This window comes from Montipora foliosa, chromosome 4 (assembly GCF_036669935.1).
Source record: "Montipora foliosa isolate CH-2021 chromosome 4, ASM3666993v2, whole genome shotgun sequence".
Taxonomy (NCBI): Eukaryota; Metazoa; Cnidaria; class Anthozoa; order Scleractinia; family Acroporidae; genus Montipora; species Montipora foliosa.
Window position 1 is genome coordinate 16,280,299 of NC_090872.1, and position 20,000 is coordinate 16,300,298.

The following is a 20,000-nucleotide window of genomic DNA, read 5'->3' on the forward strand; positions in this document are numbered from 1 at the left end:
GTATCTCCAACAACAATGTAAATGTCGACTTGTTTAGCAATAATATGGAAAGTACTGCAGCTGTAATTTTTGAACGGCTGTAATTTTAACAGGAATATACCATAATTAAGATGAATAAAATCAGTGTCATGTAAAAAATCGCCATTGAAGCATTTTCAGACTTTTCAGTGTGAAACATGTAATGGGGAATCAAACTCTCTAGCACATAAAACTTCAAAGTTGTTTTACTGGTAGAATTTATATTTTGCAAGATACAGCCATGAATTATAAGTCAAATTGATCGTTGACTGCGGAATTGCGTACTTTGCAGACAACATATTTCCTTTGAAAATTAAATTAAATTGTTCACAACAAACAAATGGTTACAAAACAAAAAACACCTCTAATCGTGAACTGCCGGCTGAAATTGACAACAGCAGCTGATAAGAACATGTACACCGGTTTAGTTTTGAGCTCGATGTGATTGCCTTATTTTTTTCTATTGTTACATTACATTACTTTTTTCTCTGGATCACTCGACAATTTTTTTGCCTGCAGCTTGATACTTTCGCACATGGCACTATAATGCTGCCGCCTCGCGATCCTCGCCTTTCGCTCGGATTGGTCATTGGCAACTAAAAAATAGCTTACCTTGCCTCAGTCTTGTGTTTCTTTGTCTCTGGTACCATTTCTGGGTTGATTAAGAGCAATTTAGGTGGTTTTTGGTTCCTCTTCTTTTCCCTTTATATATTCTTTCCCAAGGTTGGGCACCAAGACGAAGCCGCCAAACAGAATCAGCGAAGGAAAAGGGCCATAAATTTGCTCCCAAATCTTTGATTGCCTGGAAATTCCACATAGATCACGGCCAACAATACCTTCGCAACCTAATTGTCTTCTTCATTCAAGCGGCTTGCACACTGAGAAGGAATTAAGGGCCGACAAACTCTGCAAACATTTGCTTCGAGAGCCGTAGAATTCGGCTTTATTCGAAACCCGCGTTACCCAAACCATTGGAAGATTAAGCCTAAGACTCACAAGTGGTCATCATTGTGCCCATTGACCAATCGTGGGTCGCTAAGCATTCTCGACAGTTTGGGTAATGCGGGTGGTAAATAGTGCCAAATCCGATGGCTTTCAAAGCAAATGTTTGCAGGGTTTGGCAGCCCTTAGTTCCTTCTCAGTGTGCAAGCAGCTTGAATGAAGAAGACAAATGGGTAGCAGAGGTATCATCAGTGATCTATGTGGAATTTTGAGGCAATTGAAAACTTAGGAGCAACTTTATGGCCCTTTTCCTTTGATGATTCTGTTCGGCAGCTTCTTCTCTGTGCCTTCTTCTTGGTGCCCAACCTTGGGAAATAATATATATAGGGAAAAGAAGAGGAACCAAAAACCAACTAAATCGCTCCTAATTGACCCAGAAATGGTACCAGAGACAAAGAAACACAAGACTGAGGCAAGGTAAGCTATTTTTATTTTAAGCGTAAATATGTTTTTGAATTTTGAGAAAAACCGTTTTCCCCATACAAATCCTTATAATTTCTACTCTTGCATAATATTTAAGTACAGTACAAATACACATATATCGAGCTTGAGCTACTTGTGTTCAATTCAAATTATCTTTATTTCCTGTGCATCCAATCCAGTAAACAGTTGGATGGAATAACATCTGATCATCTGAATATTTGACAATAATTATTCGCCTCAGGCTCAGTGATTATCGGTGAATATTCACCGATAATCACTGAGCCTGAGGCAAATAATTGTTTTAGTATAAATACACAGGTGATTATTTCAAAAAAGAAAAAAAAACATTTCAATGCGAAATCATCTTCACTTACAGTGGCAAAACGACTACTGGCAGCCATTTTGTCCGTCGAGGTGATTATTGGCTGATAATCCGAGATAGCGAGCCAATGAGAGCGCGCGATTTTGTATAATCACCTGTGCATTTATACTAAATCTAAATATTTGAATATATCTAAATATTTGCAACAGTATTAGACACTAAGGATTTAATGATCATGCAACAAAGTTGCAAAATGAAGTTTCTCTACTGAGGGATAGATGTTTCTCTGGAATAATCTGCGGAATACAAAAAAGTGTCTTTCAGTTCTCACTATTAATAATATTAGGCTTAAATGCTGAGGTAATATTACATCACATAAAGCTATGATCCTTGAAGTTATGGACGAAATTTTAGCAATTGCATAGAGAAGCCCGAAAAACTCAGGACTTCGACAGGGCTTGAACCTTGCGATACTGGTGCGACACTCTAACCAACCGAGCTGTGAAGTCACTGACATTGGGAGCTGGTCATTTGTGGATTCCAATTTTCCTGTGAGGAATGAATCAATGAATGAAATTATGTTGAGTATACAGTGGGAGCTATGAAATTGCATCCATAACTGCGAGGATCATAGCTTTGTTTGATTTCATATCTGCAGTTCAGTGTAATTATTACTTTCATATATCATTTTGTTCATTGTAATATTACGTGTAGGTTTTGTTAAAAACCAGATCACTGGATCATACAATTCTAGAGTTTTGATTGGCTGGGTCATCATGGTGTACATGTATGTAAAGGAAATTGTTTGAACGCAAGTGCAATTCGTGAAATGCACTAGCAAGTTATTTTTTATTTACTTAACAAAATTACTCAGTTGCTGTGTTTCCATAGCAACTTCCACATTGCACTTGCACCCTATAACCTATTTAATTATGCATTCATCATTGACCAATCAGAGTATACTGTATACTGTTTCAAGAGTATACAGTAAGAGCTATGATACCATGCTCTAAAAATGTCAGTAACTGTAAACATCAGTTTTTTTTAGTAGCGAAGTTTTACCCATAATTGTCATTCCACTCATATGGGATGATTATAGCCAAATTGGGGCTACACACCTCATTGGCTATCTATTATCTTGAGCTATTTCTCTACACTTGTATAAATGTCTCTTACACGTTTTTATTTAATCTTTATGGAGTAGTTTCTAACAAGGTAATTTACCGGTAAAAGTATTTTAGAAATAATAATTTTGAGACTCTGTGTTTAAGATTTTGTTATGTTTTTGATCAGTTGGCGACTTTGTTCATGATTTCTATTTCAGTACATGCACAACCAAGCTCAGTGTGAGGGAAAGCCAACAAAAATATAAGGATATATGGGAATCCTGATAAAAGATCTGAGAAGGTAATTTTACTAAAAAATTCTCAATTAGGAAGCCTAACCTTATTGCCATTGTGGGTCGCTTCCTTCCTGTGTGTGTTTTTTTTCCAGATTCGACGTGAATTGAGCCATTATCAGTTCCTCAGTTGTCAACGGTTATTATAGTAATATCATGGGTGACAAATTACTCCTTAATTTTGGTGCGAAATTTCAGCGTTATTATTACAAAATTGCCATGGTAACATCTCTCGTATCTCGATCAGAGCCAAGATGGCGTCGAGATTTAAGACAGTGACCATCGAAGAAGTTACGAAATTAAAAGTCACGAAGAATTCGAAAGGTATTTTTTGTGAAGAAACTCAGAAACTTACAAACTTTAGCAAAAATGTATGCTTTAAACGAAAACTGTATTCTTCTTAATGTTCTTGGATTTCGATACAATAAACCAGTAAAAACAATTACGGTTGTGAGCGTAATTTGTCACCCACGACATTAAAAGGTAATCAAAGGTAAAGGCTCGGGAAATTATCAGAATGTTGACAAAACGCGCGTGAAATTATTTCCTAATTTCACTCGTTGCCATTTGATTACACATACTAATTTAAAGGCTGAGCACTGAATTCTCAGGAGCCCACCAAAGTGAGTCAAATATTCCTGCTTAAAATGTTCCCACAGCCACAAATCCACCGTAGAATTCAAGGGCAGAGGTTTCTCTTTCATTTCAATCTGCCAGGCACGCGATTGAAGTCCTGCCAGTGACATCAGGCAGCTGTTGATATCCCAAACAAATCGATAAAATGATGAAGAAGATCCTCTTTCACTTTCAACACCACATGGCGACCGTTGAGTTCGGTTTGATAATGAGTCTTTGTTTGTGGTTTGGTTTGCCGTCCCTGATGACTATACCAAACAAAGACTTTAACTTTAACTTTAACTTAATTGAATTTGTTGCGCGTACAAAATAGCATCAGCAACTGGAGAAGAAAACAGGACGATGTCCCAATTGATATTCAACCCCAATAAATATTAACAAAATAGTAATAATAATTATAATCGTAAAAGTATAGTAATAAAAATAGTAATAATTATCATATGATATGATTTACAATCAAGTTTATTTAAAAATAGCTTCATTAAAGGGGCTAGGTCACGCTATTTTAGGTAATTTTGTTCAATTTTGTTAATTATCAGCTCCAAACGTCAAATTGGCACAGCAAGAGTCTTTCATTTGCAAAATCAAGGCCACATAACTACTGAGAATGATTTTCCAGCTGTGTAAATGACATTTTGATATAAACTGATATAAATTTGAAAAAAGGTGGGCCGACGTTTTTCAAATTTACCGAAATCAATCCATTACAATCCTCTCCAGTTTTGTCCATCCATGTCCCTTCTTGGCTTCCCGGTGTTTTGTTAGAGTTCTTCTATAGTTTTGAACAGTTATTTTGATATTTTAGTTAATTCTACGAGCATTCGATTAGTGCTGAAATTGCCTAAAATTGCGTGACCTAGCCCCTCACGACTTGGAAGATTATAAGAAAGGGTTTTATCAGCATAAAAATCTAAAAGCCTCCTCTTAAAAGTATGAAATGAGTCCACGCTTTTAACATCCCTTGGTAGTTTGTGCCAAAAATTGATAGACCTGTAATAAAACGAACGTTTTAAGTAATTTTGTTTTGCGAAGCGTTCTATTTGCCTTAGAGGAGATCAGTTTTATATGTTGAGACCATTGGAGAGTATTGGTGACAGTTATGCCGAAGTCTTTAATTTCGCTAACTGTTGCCAGTGGGGACCCGTTAAGGTGGTATTCTCGTTTTGCGGGAATTTTCTTCCTAGAGATATTCAAGGCCTTACATTTGGGTATACTGATACACATTTTTCAGGTATCACTCCAGATTTAGAGCTGCGTTAGGTCTTGTTGAATTGAAAGTTTGTCCGATGGTTTTTCAATTATCTTAAACAGCTCAGAATCATCTGCAAATATAGCAACTTTAGAGTCATGTTTAATACATTGAGGAATGTCGTCTATATAGACAAGGAAGAGCAGAGGGCCCAATATAGAGCCTTGCGGAACACCGGACAAGACTTGTAACCAGTCGGAATAGGTACCTTGTAGTGCTACTCGTTGATATCTATCAGAAAGATAGCTCTGAAACCAGTTTATTAGCTGTCCAGATATTCCGAATCGAGATAGCTTATTCAGCAAGGCACAGTGAGGGACTTTAGCGAAGTCCAAATAAGTTATGTCAATCTCCTTGCCTTTGGCTAGGGCTTCGATTGCTTCGTGGTAGACCTGGAGAAGCTGAGTAACAGTAGACCTTCCTCTAAGAAAACCATGCTGCAGATGGTTAGCCACGTAACTCCCGTTTTATACTCTCTACATTGGTTACCAGTTCAATTCAGAATCGATTTTAAGATTTTGATAATAACTTTCAAGGCCATACATGGTCATGCACCTGAGTATATAAGTAATCTTATTCATATTAAGAATCCTTCCACGTATGGTCTCCGGTCTAATTCTGAACTTTTGTTAGCACCTCCGTCCACGAAAACTAAGAAAACACTCGGTGACAGGGCTTTCACTGCTGCTGCACCATCACTTTGGAACAAACTGCCGAGTGAAATACGGGAGGAGGAAAATTTTGAACGGTTTAAGTCTAAATTAAAGACATTTTTATTTAGAGCAGCTTACCCTATGAAAAGCTAGTGATATATATATACATTTTTTTTTAGTCTTTTTATTATATCCAGAATTGTAAATAACTATTTTGTAACTTTTTAAACTTGTTTTTTAATCTTTTACCTTTTTTTTTCTTTGTAAGGCGCATTTGATCATATGCACATGTTAATTTGCGCCTAAGAAATATTTATTATTATTATTATTATTATTATTATTATTATTATTATTATTATTATTATTATTAGAGTTGTGGTGAGATGAGGGTATAGCAATGGTTAAAGACACATCTTTCTAGGCATTTAGATACAACACACAGTAATGAAATTGGTCGGCTGTAGTTCTTGGATAATGTGGAATCATCAGATTTGTAGACAGGACATACATTAGCCAATTTCCACTGGTCGGGAAACTTGCTGAGAGACAACGATAGGTTAAACAAACGGCCGACAGGAGAGGCAATTTCAGGTACAGTTTCCTTCAGCAATCTACCAGGAATGTTATCAGAGCCATGCGCTTTGTTTACATCAGTGTCTTCCAGTACTTTAATTACCTCTGGTATCGTAAGGCGGATTTCGCTTAAATGATGAGCAGGTATAACAGACGGTCCTTGGTAAGATTCAGAAGTACCATCATTACGACTGAATACTGATTGGAAAAAAAAGTTAAGTAAGTCTGCTTTCTCTTTGTTATTCGTCACAAAGCGTTGACCATCCCTCAAGAAGCCAGATGACCGATTTTGCTTGGTGGTAGATTTAACTAAAGACCAGAAACGTCTGGTATTGATGAGAAGCGAATCCTTCAGTTTAGCTGCATATTGCTTTTTCTTCATCTTAATCATTGCTTTAACCTCCCGTCTTGCTTGTCTAAACCGATCGTGGTCTAGAGTACTTCCACGTTTGATAAACACATTTCTCAAACGACTTATTACGACTTGTTACCAAACCGAACTCAACGGTCACCGTGTCATCTTCAAAGTTCGTGAGGATGTTTTTCATCGTTTTATCGTTTCGTTTGGGACATTAATAGCCTCTTGGCATCGCTGGCAGGGCTTTGATTGCATGGCTAGCGGATTGAAATGAAAGAAAAGCTTATGCCCTTGAATTCTACAGTGGATTTGTGGGAACATTTTAACCAGGAATATTTGATTCTATTTAATGGTCTCGTGAGAATTCAGCGTTAGCTTGCTATCTTATCAAGACCGTTGACAACCGATGATCTCATAAATGCTCAATTCATGTCGAATCTGGAAAAAAAAAACGTGCCAGGAAGGAAGCGACCCACGATGGTAATAAGGTTAGGCTTTTTAATTGAAATTTTTTTCGTAAAATTATCTTCTCAGGTCATGTCTTCCCATACAAATCTTATGTGCCCTCACACTGAGGTTGGGGTTCCTATGATATGAAGAAGCCTTAAGTGACTAAAGAGACAGGGTGATAACGTCAAGCACACAATTTGTTGAACCCATGCAGTCAGTAAGCTTGCAAAACTTGAAAAATGTAACAAAAGAGCTTGTTTAAAAGGTAGTGGTGATGCAGCAAAAAAGCAAGCTTCCTCTTAGCAGTCTTACTTTGTTTTTCCCGCTGGCTTGCAACATCTTTCATTCTTGTGACAAGATACAATTTATGAATGTCTGGATAAGATTCCAGTGGGTTAGAAATTCTGCATGGGACGATTGTGTGCCTTGTCACTCGGTACTGCTTTTCTGCAATGGCATACGTCTTCGAAGTTTTGTAGTCACTTGTAAATCAAGGCTGTTCATTTTATAAGTATAAGTCAAAGGTAATCGTTGAACTGCCAAATACAGCCACTCATTTGATCTTTGAGCTTACCGGTATTTGTAGCGGTGAATCATAGGCAATGTAGTTACATTCCTTAGTTAAAGATAATGGTTGGTTGGTAATTTTTTATCAGTCATTAATCAGACTCTGATGAACACTCAATGGAAACCAATTAGGCAATCGATTAATTATTATATTTTTCTTTTCCATGCAGATACAATGTGAAAAATCAGTGGTTTGGTTAACTATGGCCACATCTGGTCCTCTTGCCAGCTCTCAGGACAAGACAAATGGAGCTAAGCTCAGTCGACTTATTATTAATGGTGGAACAACTGTACTCAGAAATGTTTTTGACACTCATCACCCTCCTGCAAAGTTGGCAGCTGATCTTAATTCCTGTTATTCCATCCTTAACAACCTTTTACGAAGAAGAATTCTCAATGGTCACCAGTGGGACAAGCTGTTCCCTGGTGGTGGAGCTGCTCCGGACTCCAAAACCTTTGATATAACTCTGCTTTTCCTCCTTCTGACCAGCATTTGTGGGCTTACCCCTCCCCACACAGGATGGCATTGCAAGCCACCCCCAAGTGACACCTCTCATGAGGCAAACCTTGCCCGCATCAAGTTTTTCCGCAATCAAGTGTATGGGCATGTTACAACCACTGGTGTCGATGCGCCAACGTTCAATGCTCTGTGGAAGGAAATAAGTGCTGCTTTAGTGTCTCTTGGGTTAAGTCAGGGAGAGATTGATCGATTAAGGGCAGAGCAATGTGGAGAGGACGATTATCTTGATGCATTACGGGAATGGGCAGAGAGTGAAGGGAATCTAAAGTCTCAACTTAATGACATGCGTCAACTTCAGAACAAAGTTCAACAGACTGTCGAGGACATACAAATCCAGCAGTCAACAATCCAAGAGACTGTTGAAGACATACATGAAATTGTTACTGAAATCCGTGAGACACAACACGACACCGATCAGGAGGATAAAATCCGAAAGAAACCCGCGAGGCTTGACACCCAACGTGATGTCAGAGATTATACAAAGAGATACTTACAAGGAACCCGTGAATCTGTCTTTGCTGAAATCCACAGGTGGTTGGATGATGCAAGCTCTCCAAATCGTGTCTTGGTGCTCAGCGGAAATGCAGGGATGGGGAAATCTGTCATGGCTGCTGAGATGTGCAGAAGAGTGCAAGAAGCTGGCAGATTGGCGGGGAGCCATTTTTGTCACCATGACAGAGCACGCCACAGGAATCCCAAGGTGATGATGCAGTCTTTAGCTTGTCACCTCTCGTGCTGTATTCCAGAGTACAAGAAAGCTCTTGTGGAACAGTTCTCTGGAAATCTAGGTGTAGAGATCAATAACATGGAAGTGGTAGATCTCTTTTATTTGCTTTTTTTAGAACCTCTGAACATGGTAGCAGATCCAGGGTTTACATCTCTTGTGGTAATAGATGCCTTAGATGAAAGTCAATACCAAGGGCGAAATGAGCTTCTTGACGTGATATCCAGTTTGTTTAAGGATCTGCCGCTTTGGCTTCGATTTTTTGTGACGACGCGACCTGAAGTTAACATTTGGGAGAGCCTGAAAGATTTGCGTCCACTGCGACTGGAGCCAAAAGATGAAGACAACCTGAAGGACATTCGGTTTTACTTTGAACAGAGTCTAAGCGTTTTATCACGAGTTGAAAGGCCCGAGCTTGTCTTAGATGATCTCGTGCAAAAGTCAGAAGGAGTTTTTCTGTGTGCCCAGTTTTTGGTAGATTTTATAAGGGCTAAGTGTCCAATCGTTCTTACCTTGGAACAACTGGAGAAGACCCTTCCGTCGGGCATCTCGTCTGTTTACCAGTCGTATTTCCAACGGTTGGAACAAGACTTGTGTAAGGAACTGAACATAACAGAAGAGCAATTTCTTTGTTTTCTGAGTGCAATCGCAGCTGCAAGGGAACCACTGCCGTTGGGTTTTGTTCGTAAATTGTTGTGCACGAAGTCGTCGTCCTTAAGTGTTATGCGAAAGGTGAGCAAAGCCATTGCCATTGTGTCATCACTCCTTCCTGTTCACGATAACCGTATTCATTTCTTTCATAAATCAGTCAAGGACTGGTTGACAGACAAGTCACGCTACGAGCAGCACATTTTCAGCGTGGAGGAAATGGAAGGCCATAAGATCCTTTCTACTCTTTGCTCTAAGGAATTTGACGAGTTAAAGAGTAAAGGTGTTAGCAACTCGCAATCCTTCACTGGCACTTCAAGGTATGCCTTGGAACATGGTGTTCAGCACGTGCTAGAGTTAGACCAGGACATGAGATCCTGCAGCATGGAACAAGTGATTGGAAACTATGTGTTATGTCCTGAGCTTTTGTATGCAAAGATTTGTGTGAACATATCAGCAGCCACAGAAGATATCGTTTGTGCAATGAAACACGGTGGTTTGAAAACGATATCTACCGAGTGTCAAGAGAAACTTTCGTCATTATTGATTGTTTTAAAGAAGCAACGCCAAACCTTAGAGGCATATCCGTTTACTATCTTTCAAAGTCTGTTGAACGAAGGAAGTAGTAAACTATCCTCTGACTCCCGCCAGCTTCTGGAGACCAAGTATGCCGATAGGCCTTACATGGAGTTCTTAAGAAAAAATGACTCCCTAGGAGATGTTCAAGCTGTGTTTAATTGTTTTTCACCGGTGGCTTGTTTCGATGTGTCTCCCAGCTTAGAATTCATGGTGTGTGAATGCTGCGATGGATCCATTCAGTTGTGGTCACTTGCTTCTGGTAACCTCGAATGGAAGCGTTATGTCGAACGAAAATACTATGATTCGAGTCATTTGTTATTTCTCGTATTGAGAATCGTCAATACCGATGATGCATACCAACCAGCAGATTTTGAAAGGTCACCCGTGTTTGGTTTTTACCGTTCAGTGGTGTTTCATCCCAGCAAGGATGTCATCTTGCCAGGGGAGCTAAGCCATTCGTTTTCCTTTAATGGGGACTTGAAGCCGCTTTTTCCTACCAGTAAGTGCCGTTTTTCTGTCTGTTCAATATGCGGCGACGAGATGTTAAGTGATTATCCAGACGATGCAAAATGTCTTGTGGTGTGGAATCTAAACGATGGCAAGGAGATTAATCGTTTCAACACAGATAAAGATATTTCATCTTTTGCGATGTCCCGAGATGGAAAGCTCGTGGCTGTTTCCCATTTAACGGGCTCAGTTTGTTTAGTTGACAGGGAAAGTGGTTTTTCAACTCTGGCAGAGGCATCTTTGGACTCTGTGTGTGGAATGATCAGATTCTCACCGGACAGTCGATTTCTTTTTTGTTTGCATTTAGAACGACTTAACTTCAAAACGTTTTGTTTAGGTGTCACTGAGGGACCTGAGCATCACTATTCAATGGACGTTGTTGATGTTCCTAGTTGTATTTCCGTTGAGTTAGAATCCCATGGAATCGGTGGCTTTCTGTTAGGAGATCCTTTGAGTTTGCCAGATCTGGACTTTTATTCTGTCGTAGTGCTTAATAGCCATTCTCTTTTAAGGAACCGCATGGGGAAGCGTTTCATTAAAATGGTTTATCGGAATCCACCAACGAAGAACCCTGAATCCCGATATTTCGATTCTCTTCTATTCTCGTTAACGGGCGAGAGTGTTTATGCGACAGTCACGGTTTTTAACGCATCGGGGCGCATACCAAAACGAATTATGGCTTATGACGTTTTAAACGGGGAAGTCAAGGGACAGAAAGAGTTTGAGAGAAACATTACGCGTGATTTTGTAGCTTTAAAAGAAGGCATTTTGATTGCAACGAAGATCACTCTTGAACTGTGGAACTTTGATTTGTCAGTCTGCGTGCGGCGATGGAAGTTTGGCGCGGATGCTCTCTTTACTATTTCAGATGATCAGGTGGCATGCATAAGATTTGAAACGCGAGATGGGATCATTTTGGATGTTGTTGGTGGAGAGATTGTGGAAGCATTTAAACTGCCTCCCGGGGAATTGCTTGCTTGGCACAAGGACCTCCAGCTGTTTGCCTCCACTGATAAAAAGGAAATTGAACTGAAGCAACTTGGTAAAACCGAACCGCTGTGGGATTTCTTCGTGGGTCCCAGATTTTATGCTTGTGATGAGATGGCATCATTTTCACCCGAGGGTCAATTTATTTTGATAAACTGGTTGAGGGCGCATAAGTGCGTTCTCGATACAGTTTCTGGTAAAGTGCGTCTTAAATTGAGACATGACGACCTCAGTTGCTATTGTAAATTCATCAGTGACGAGGAGTGTGTTTGTCTGAAGACAGCCGGTTACTCACCTGTCTCTCTTCTTCAGCTGTTCAACGTAAGGTCTGGAGATCTTCTTGCTGTAATGGATTTTTGTGACAATGGGCCCCATTGTTTGGCAACATTTCCTAGATCGAGTCTTATTGCCATTGGTTCAGATCAAGGGTTAGAAATTATCAAAGTAAAATACCCGGGAGAAGAGACACTCAGCAGTGAGGCAAAAAAGTAAGTTTTTTTTTAATACACATAATCTTTTTTTATCACCTACGGCGCAAAATTACTGAATGCTGATTGGCTGAGACGTAGGTCATTTTTTCTTAATCACGAGGACAATTTTGGTAATCGAGAAGGGGGCATGATTACTTGATCCTGATTGGTTAACAGTTGCTTATCCAGAGCAAGCGAAGTTACAAGAGAATCCTCTTCCAGAATAAACTACTTTTTCGTGCACATATCAAATACATTTTAAGCGCTATTTCTATTGACAGCAACGACTTATTGAATTGAACTTTAACCGAATGGGAGCGTGTTGATTCTCATTTGTCGCGGCACGGACGGGCTTTCCCCAATAACTTTGCCCTTTATGTGATAAACATGTAATCGCTATGTTCCCTCGTGCAATTAAGGATTAATTTCACTTGTATTTTCAAAGTTTTTCAAATCGCTCTCGTCATTTTGCGACTCGGGCAATTTTGTGAAAACTTTGAAACTGCGCGTGAAGTTAATCCTTACTTGCCATCGGACCCATGCGATTACATGTTTATCACATAAAGGGCAAAGTTATTGAGGGAAGCCCGTTCCGTGCCGCGACAAATACTGAAATTATCAAGGCAAAATACCCGGGATAGGAGACACTCAGCAGTGAGGGTAAAAAGTAAGGTACCAATTTATTGTATAAAAGGCACCCTTTTTTTAAATGCATGTAATCTTTCAAATACTGTATCCACTATCGTGGCCAGCCGCACCATGAGCGAATACTGCTCGACAAATGACCACACGACCCGCTGATATCACAAGATATTCTGTGTGTACTTCGAGCTTGCCCACATGAAGAGTATAAACCATTATCAGTCTATTGTGATTGCGTGGAAGTGTTTGTTATTCCCATATATGGTGATATGGGGGTAGGTACTTGGTGTATTTTGTCATTTAGTGGTTATCTATTGCACAAAATTATCTAAACACGGTAAAACCTTCAGGGTTAGGATTAGCGTTAGGGTTATAGGTTAGGGTAATTGTATAATTACTGAACGTTTTATACCTTGTTTAAAAAATTTGAAACAATAGAAAAAGAGACACCAAGTACCTACCGATATGGGTGTGCATGACGGGGTTGAGTAGTTTGCTTGTGGGCTCATTCTCGCACCCCTTAATTATGGCGCAGGGCTCTGTATCCAATTTCCGCTCTTAATGCTTAATGTCCTGCGGACAAGAGCCGCTAAAGTTGTTTTCAAATATTGCCCGCCCTGTTGATGGGTGAAACTCTTTTGAGTAAATCCGGTTCAAAACAGATATAAATCAGTTTAAAGCTAGGTGGACACAAAGTAACTTCAATCTCGCGGTCAGGCCAGTACCCTCGGCGTGCGCACAACGCTAATAGGGAGTTTAAGATCTACGACGCGACGGCAGCGAAAACGTCACCAATTATGCATATTTAATGAGCAAAAACAATAGCTTTGCACGCTCTGCGCGTGCATTTTTCATTTTTGTACATTTCTTTTACATTTTCTGCAAATCTACGACGTGAAATTACCAATTCTAAAGTTTTTCAGAGAACGTGAACTCAAGGCAGTGAATTTGAATTTTCTGTCGTAGCTTCAACACCGCACCTCCCAATTCAGTTCCTGGAAAGTTACACTAGTTTTTAGAAGTTAGATAAGCCAACATAATGACGAAAAAGATTAATTAACCTGAAGTTGGAATTTTAAATACGTTTTCGTTACCGTCTCGTCGCAGATCTTAAACTCCCTATTAGGGAGCTTAAGCAACGACAACGGCGACGGCAACGAGAACGTCATCTCAAACTAAATTCGCGTTATTGTAATCGCTTCGTTACTATTTCAACTTTTTTAATATGACGGGTTGTGGTAGTTCCTCAAAAATGACGCTGGTAGGAACGGCGCTCAATTAAGGGCAGAAAATGAAAATTTATCCTCAAGTAATGACGTCCATAAAACCTCAAATTTGGCTATTTCACGTTGTAGTTTTGCTGACGACGGCAAAGAAATGGACAAACGTGAAAAACGCACGTGCGGGGCGTGCAAAGCTATTGCTTTTGCCTACTAAATATGCAAATTTGTGACGTTTTCCTTGCCGTCGCCGTTGTCGTTGCTTAAGCTCCCTAATATGACACCGGAGTGGCAGCCATGGACAGCTGTTTCGACCTTGTTAGACTTCGTCACCATAGCATAGCTGTAATGACAGAGATAACGATGACAGCCTCTAGAGGGCCTAGATGGGGCCCTTTTTTTTGGAATATGTAAAGATTCTAGTTTGGCGAGGAGCAAGAAAACAAAAATGACATGTGGCCGCCAACTGTTACGTTAAGCAAGACGACGACGACGACGGATACGAGATCGTTGCCTAAAAACATTATTTCCCGTTATTGTAAAATTTTTGCGATTACTCCAAGTAGCTCTACATGGAATGTGAATGTCAACATTTCAAAACTAAAATTGGTAAGAACGGTGTGGATATTTAGAGAGACGTCCTCACGGTAACCTCGAATTTGATCAGTTCTTGTCGTTGTCATGGCTAGAACGGCGTAGAGATGTAGGGCGTTTTCCATTTACAAAAAATAACCATCGGGTGAAAAACGTGTTCCATTTAACTCAGGTCCGCCGCCCAGTGATTGCGATTTTACGCGCCAAAATTTAAAAATGTGGCCGTGAATAGCCTGGAAGTGGTAAGACCTTTCAGAAGTTGTAAATGGAACACACATTTCCATCGGAAAGTTTCCAACGGGAAAACAGGACTACCTTTTCAGAAGTTCCATTTATTCCGGAAATTTTCCAGTGGAACGAACCAAAAACGTGTGTTCCATTTACATCCCAACCGGAATTTCCGGAATTTCTTGGTAAATGGAAAACGCCCGTACACCCTCAAATGGAAAACCGCACCGTGCAGAGGTTTTGTTTTTCCTCATTAGAGCTATTGTTTTGTGGCGTTCTGGTCCCTAGAATAGAGCGTTTTCACTCACGTGGCCAGCAGCCATATTGGATTACTGAAACAAAAGAAAGGATTTGCATTAAAATAGTGTTCAATTCCCGGAGGATTATTTTGGTACACCATCATGGCCGCCATTCCTTTGTTTGGAACATCAACATGGCCGCCGTGACGTCATGTGAAAACTCTCTATATGGAGGCCCGAATTGCTGACAACGGTGGGCAACTCTTTGCATGGTGGGAACGTTAACTGCGGGTTACAAGTGTAGGAGCAGCGGGGCCACGAGTCATATAGTTACGATTTGACTCACCATACGGATATCTGTAGATAACAGGCAAAAAGTTGCGCGAAATCAAAGAGGTTTCTTTTATTTGAGCAAAACGCAAATCTCAGCTTGACGTTTGCCGTTGACCGCCAACGCGATTCTACATCTCTCTTTTGCGCATGCGTTCGCTGAAAACAAAAGCAATAGGCAGAGTTTTAAGTCTATTAGGCTTAAGTTTTCTATTGGACTCCAAACTCTATTCTTAAAACGTGACCCTCTGTAAATTTGCCTTGTTTGATTAATTGAAATACAATAAAGGATTGATCGATTAGTTGATTAATTTGTTTTCCCGCAGGCGCAAGCTTCAGGAGTGAGTGTTGATTGAGTCTTGTGAGCCGAAGAAACAAGGGCTGACCATTGGACAAGGTTTCCTGCATTTTCAGGACAAACACAAGTGAACTTTGTGAAACTTGTATATATTCTTAACTGTGTCAGACTGGCGGAGCTGTACAGTTTTTCTCGATTTGTAGTTGATGAGCATGAATTTTCAAACTTGGTTGTCATGACCTTTTGAGTAAGTATAGGAGACTTTTAGCAGACGAAAGGTGCAACAGCACACACAACGTTTCTCGCATGGAGTACGTTACAGTGTTTACGATTTACGTTGCTGTCGATTGGCGACGAAAGTCAATATGTTTACGATTAGAACTGTGGATAAATAATGGGTTTTTTTAATCAGTCAGGGTCTCTTTTTGATGCCTTGAGTAAATAACGTTGTATTTTAAACTGTACGTTTCATCCTAAAATCTCTTGCTATCTAATTCTTGTATGTGAAGTTTTGCCGTTGGAAACTTTGCAAGTGTTTTAAATGCGTTTTATTCGAATGTGTATCCGGCCGGGTATGTTACATCTATCTACAAGTTTTGAAGACGTTTAGTTAAACACGGTTTTAAAGTGTTTTCTTTTTAACTCATGAATACTGAGTTTTGTCGACTACAAATTTAGCACAGATCAAACAATGAATTGAAACTTACCTGAATCTCATGTAACAGCCAGTTCTACATTTTTTCTGTGACTTATTTTCATTATGTTAAGCCCAGGTTAATTAAACATGTCTTGTTGGTGTTAATGGCGTATTAGTTTGAAATTTGCGACTTCGTTTTTTTTCTTGTTCTTTATTTTTTGGTCCCTATTTTTTCCTAAGGTCGGCATGACAGTTATTAAAAGGCGTGTCTCACGTCGTTTGGTTGTTTTTCATGTTAACCTTACGCGAAATAGATATAACTGTGAGAGTGGTATAATCTACTATGTTTATATAAAGGAAAGTTATATGTATTTCGCGTAAGCGTAATATGAAAGAATAACCCGTCGGTTCTACCTGTGGTCACGGACCTGTTTAACACTTCCTTCTCGAGAGCATATTTTCCAAAGGAAGGAGACCATCAGGTTCTTAGTAATAAACGCCCCATCTCTCTGTCGCCTGTGATGTTTAAGGAACAATTGGCGTATGAACAGTTTGTGGAGTTTCTAACAACCAACAACATGCTCTCAAGTAATCAGGGCTCGGTTTTTCCAAAGCCGATTAACTTAATCCAGGATTACTTAAACTTTGGTTTCATTTTTTCAACTTTTTGGTGAAAGTTTCTTTTGCTTAGTTTTGTTTTTCGAGATTGACTTCCTCTGATTTGCCGAATATCAGCGTTGAACAGCATTTGGGAGTAGAGAAATAAACTCCTTAGTAAGTTTGTAATTTGGGATTAGCGTTAATCGGTTTTTGAACAACCGGGCCCAGAGCGGTATTAGCAAAAGCCATTCAACTCAAACGTTAGGGATACTTTTCACCAGTCATCTATATAAGGCAATTGATGAGGGAAATGTGACCGCTGTGCTGATGTTGGACCTTATAGCAAGGGCTTTGACAGTATTGATCATCAGATACTGTTTGCGAAACTACGGAACCTCAATGTGTCGGATTCAAGTTTGACTTGTTTTCAAAGTTACCTGTCTGGCAAAACTCAACGCGTGCAAGTCCATAGCTCCCTCCCGAGTTCTCTTACGGTTAGCCGTGGTGTACCACAGGGGTCAATACTTGGGCCCTTGCTTTCCAAGCTGTACATCAATGCCTTACCATCAGTCTGCCACATTTGTAGCGTCGAATCTTATGTAGCCGATTCAAAGCTTTACATCTCACTTTCTAAAGAGGATGTTCATACAGGACTTGAAGACCTTCGACAGGATTTGAATCGAGTTGCTTCCTGGTGCTGCGAAAACTGACTCCTGCGCTTGGCTCCAAAAAAATGCTGGCGCAAATATCTATCCCGCCTTTAACATTTTAAGGAAATGAACTGCCTGTTGTTGACTCAGTGAAAGACCTTGGTGTGATAGTAGATAAGCACCTATCCCGGCTTTCATGAACACACCAGCACTTTGGCAAGTGAACTGATACAGATGAGCAAACTAGCAATAATCAGCAGAATTCGTCACTTGTTTGATAAATCTATTCTTTTAATTGTTATAAACTCGTTTTTACTAAGTTATTTTATTGTTCACCCTTATGGTCAGGTACTAGTAAATCTAACATTTCTAAACTTCAACATGTTCAGAACTTTGCAAGCCCGTTTGTTATCCGGGAAGAAGAAATATGAACACAACACCTACTCTCAAAGAGTTGAACCTGCTTTCAGTACAAGAGGCTTTTAGATTTCGAGAGGCCGTTCAGATATTCGAATCTATGAATAATCAGGCACATACAGTAGCTATTTGGTAAATATGTTTGACTTTCAGGAGAGGTCCCATGTTCATAGCTATAACAATAGGGACAAACGATCTTAATATTCCGAAGTGCCGCACAGTGCTTGCCCAAAAGTCGTTCCAGTATCGCGGCGCAGACAACTGGAATTCGTTGCCAGGAGAGTTGCGCAATCTCTATAGTTTGAATGTTTTTAAACGTAGTCTGAGAAGTCATCTCAGTAGTGACTGATTAGTTAATTAATCATTTCATATATTATGGATAGGTTTTTACCTCAGTATACGTAGGGTATTATTTATTGTAAGGTATTGTAGACTAGTATCGATTAGTTAAACATTGTAAGTGAGGTCGGAAGATCCCCGTACGGGAGCCCTAATAGAGTTATTTGTATATCCTGTGTGACCTGCAATAGGTTGTTTGTTTTAGTCCAAGTTAAAGTGATTTTATGTATTCCCCTGACAGCCTCGATTAGCTCTGCTGTTTACGGGCAGAGCAGGACATCGTAATTGATTGCGTTCTTTATAATCGATTGTAATTGGAACTACAGTATAATGATTGTAATTGTAATAAAAGTCAAGTTAAGATGCTGATCATCGCAGTTATTAATTAACGTTACTTGAACAGTAACGAAAGGAAAGTCTGAATTTTTGAGGCTTTCCTTCCGTTACTGCTCAAGTAACGTTAACTAAATAACTGCGATGATCAGCATCTTAACTTGATTCATCTCTCCGCAGTTCAAATAGGTATGGCTTCATATATATTAACTTTCGTCATATTTGTAACACTAAAAAAGGTCTCGATAAAGGTAATATACACTACATTGAAGTGACACTCTGATGATCGTTCCCTGTTTGATCCTGCTAGTAATCATATCCTTATCTAAGAGATTAAGTGATCCGCAGTCAGGTGTACAAGTATCAGGAGGACTCGTACTGATGACTCATAAAATCACTTATTATTTATAGGGAAGATATTTATTTACAAACATTGCTTTTGTTATTCAAATGTGCCAACCACATGGACAAAAGACCCTTTGTTTCGACAGTGAATCAGGCTCTTGGTTTGCACATTAATGACCGAGTAGGTGACGTCAACAACATCTTCGATGTTTGATTGACAGACAAACAAAAAGTTGAAATCGTAAATTGCAAGGCGATACGACAAATATATGCCCATATCCTAGTCTAGCTGCAGGTTGATGGATCAGTTTTTTTCTCAATTGACTGAGCCGAGCTAATTTATGCAACAAAGGATTCCAAATAGACTAGTAGTAGTAGCTAAAATCGCTAAGTGCCAACGAGACAGTGAATATGTAATACGTAGTTTGCAGATTTGTATCACAGTGCTATTTTTGAAACCCAATAGTAGTTGAAATTTTTATTTCAAAGTACTGCACTCAACTTACCTAAGTTAACAATAGCAATGTTTCTCGTGACTTCACCCATTGTTATCGTTGAAACAATGACTTCTTTTGTTCCGTGGTTGGCAAATTTGAATATCAAAAGAAATAATAATAATAATAATAATAACAATAATAATAATAATAATAATAATAATAATAATAATAATAATAATAATAATAATAATACGCACCTCTCTCTGTGCAGGGGTGCAGGGCTGGCGACTGCTGGTGGTGAGAGCACTCGCCTCCTAACAATATGGCCTGGGTTCGGTTCCCAGAATCGGTGAGTTTGTTGGTTCTCTACTCTGCTCCGAGACTTTTTTTCTCCGGGTACTCTGGTTTTCTCTTCTCCTCAAAAACCAACGTTTGATTTTGCGGATTGTGTTTATTTGTTGATTTCAGTTTAAAGTGTTCCCAATTAGTGCTTTATTTAAGTGTCTTGTCTTCTAAGACAAGACACTTAAATAAAGTTCCTTTCCTTTTCCTTTCCCTAATTAGTATACTGAATTTGCTTGAGACTTACTTAAACTAAGACTAACT

At 39.4% G+C, this 20,000-nt stretch overlaps 1 protein-coding gene across 2 annotated transcripts; it reads left to right on the forward strand.

Annotated features, from left to right (window-relative positions):
* Positions 1-3,083: 3,083 nt before the first annotated feature.
* Positions 3,084-16,747, forward strand: LOC138000042 (uncharacterized). Of its 2 annotated transcripts, none has more exons than XM_068846173.1 (3): positions 3,084-3,172; positions 7,821-12,103; positions 15,665-16,747. In XM_068846173.1, the coding sequence occupies exons 2-3, from the start codon at positions 7,854-7,856 to the stop codon at positions 15,681-15,683; spliced, it is 4,269 nt and encodes a 1,422-aa protein (XP_068702274.1). In that variant the 5' UTR covers positions 3,084-3,172; positions 7,821-7,853; the 3' UTR covers positions 15,684-16,747. The 2 variants fall into 2 exon arrangements, with proteins under 2 accessions (XP_068702274.1, XP_068702273.1); XM_068846172.1 differs by lacking the exon at positions 3,084-3,172 and adding an exon at positions 7,195-7,300.
* Positions 16,748-20,000: the final 3,253 nt, after the last annotated feature.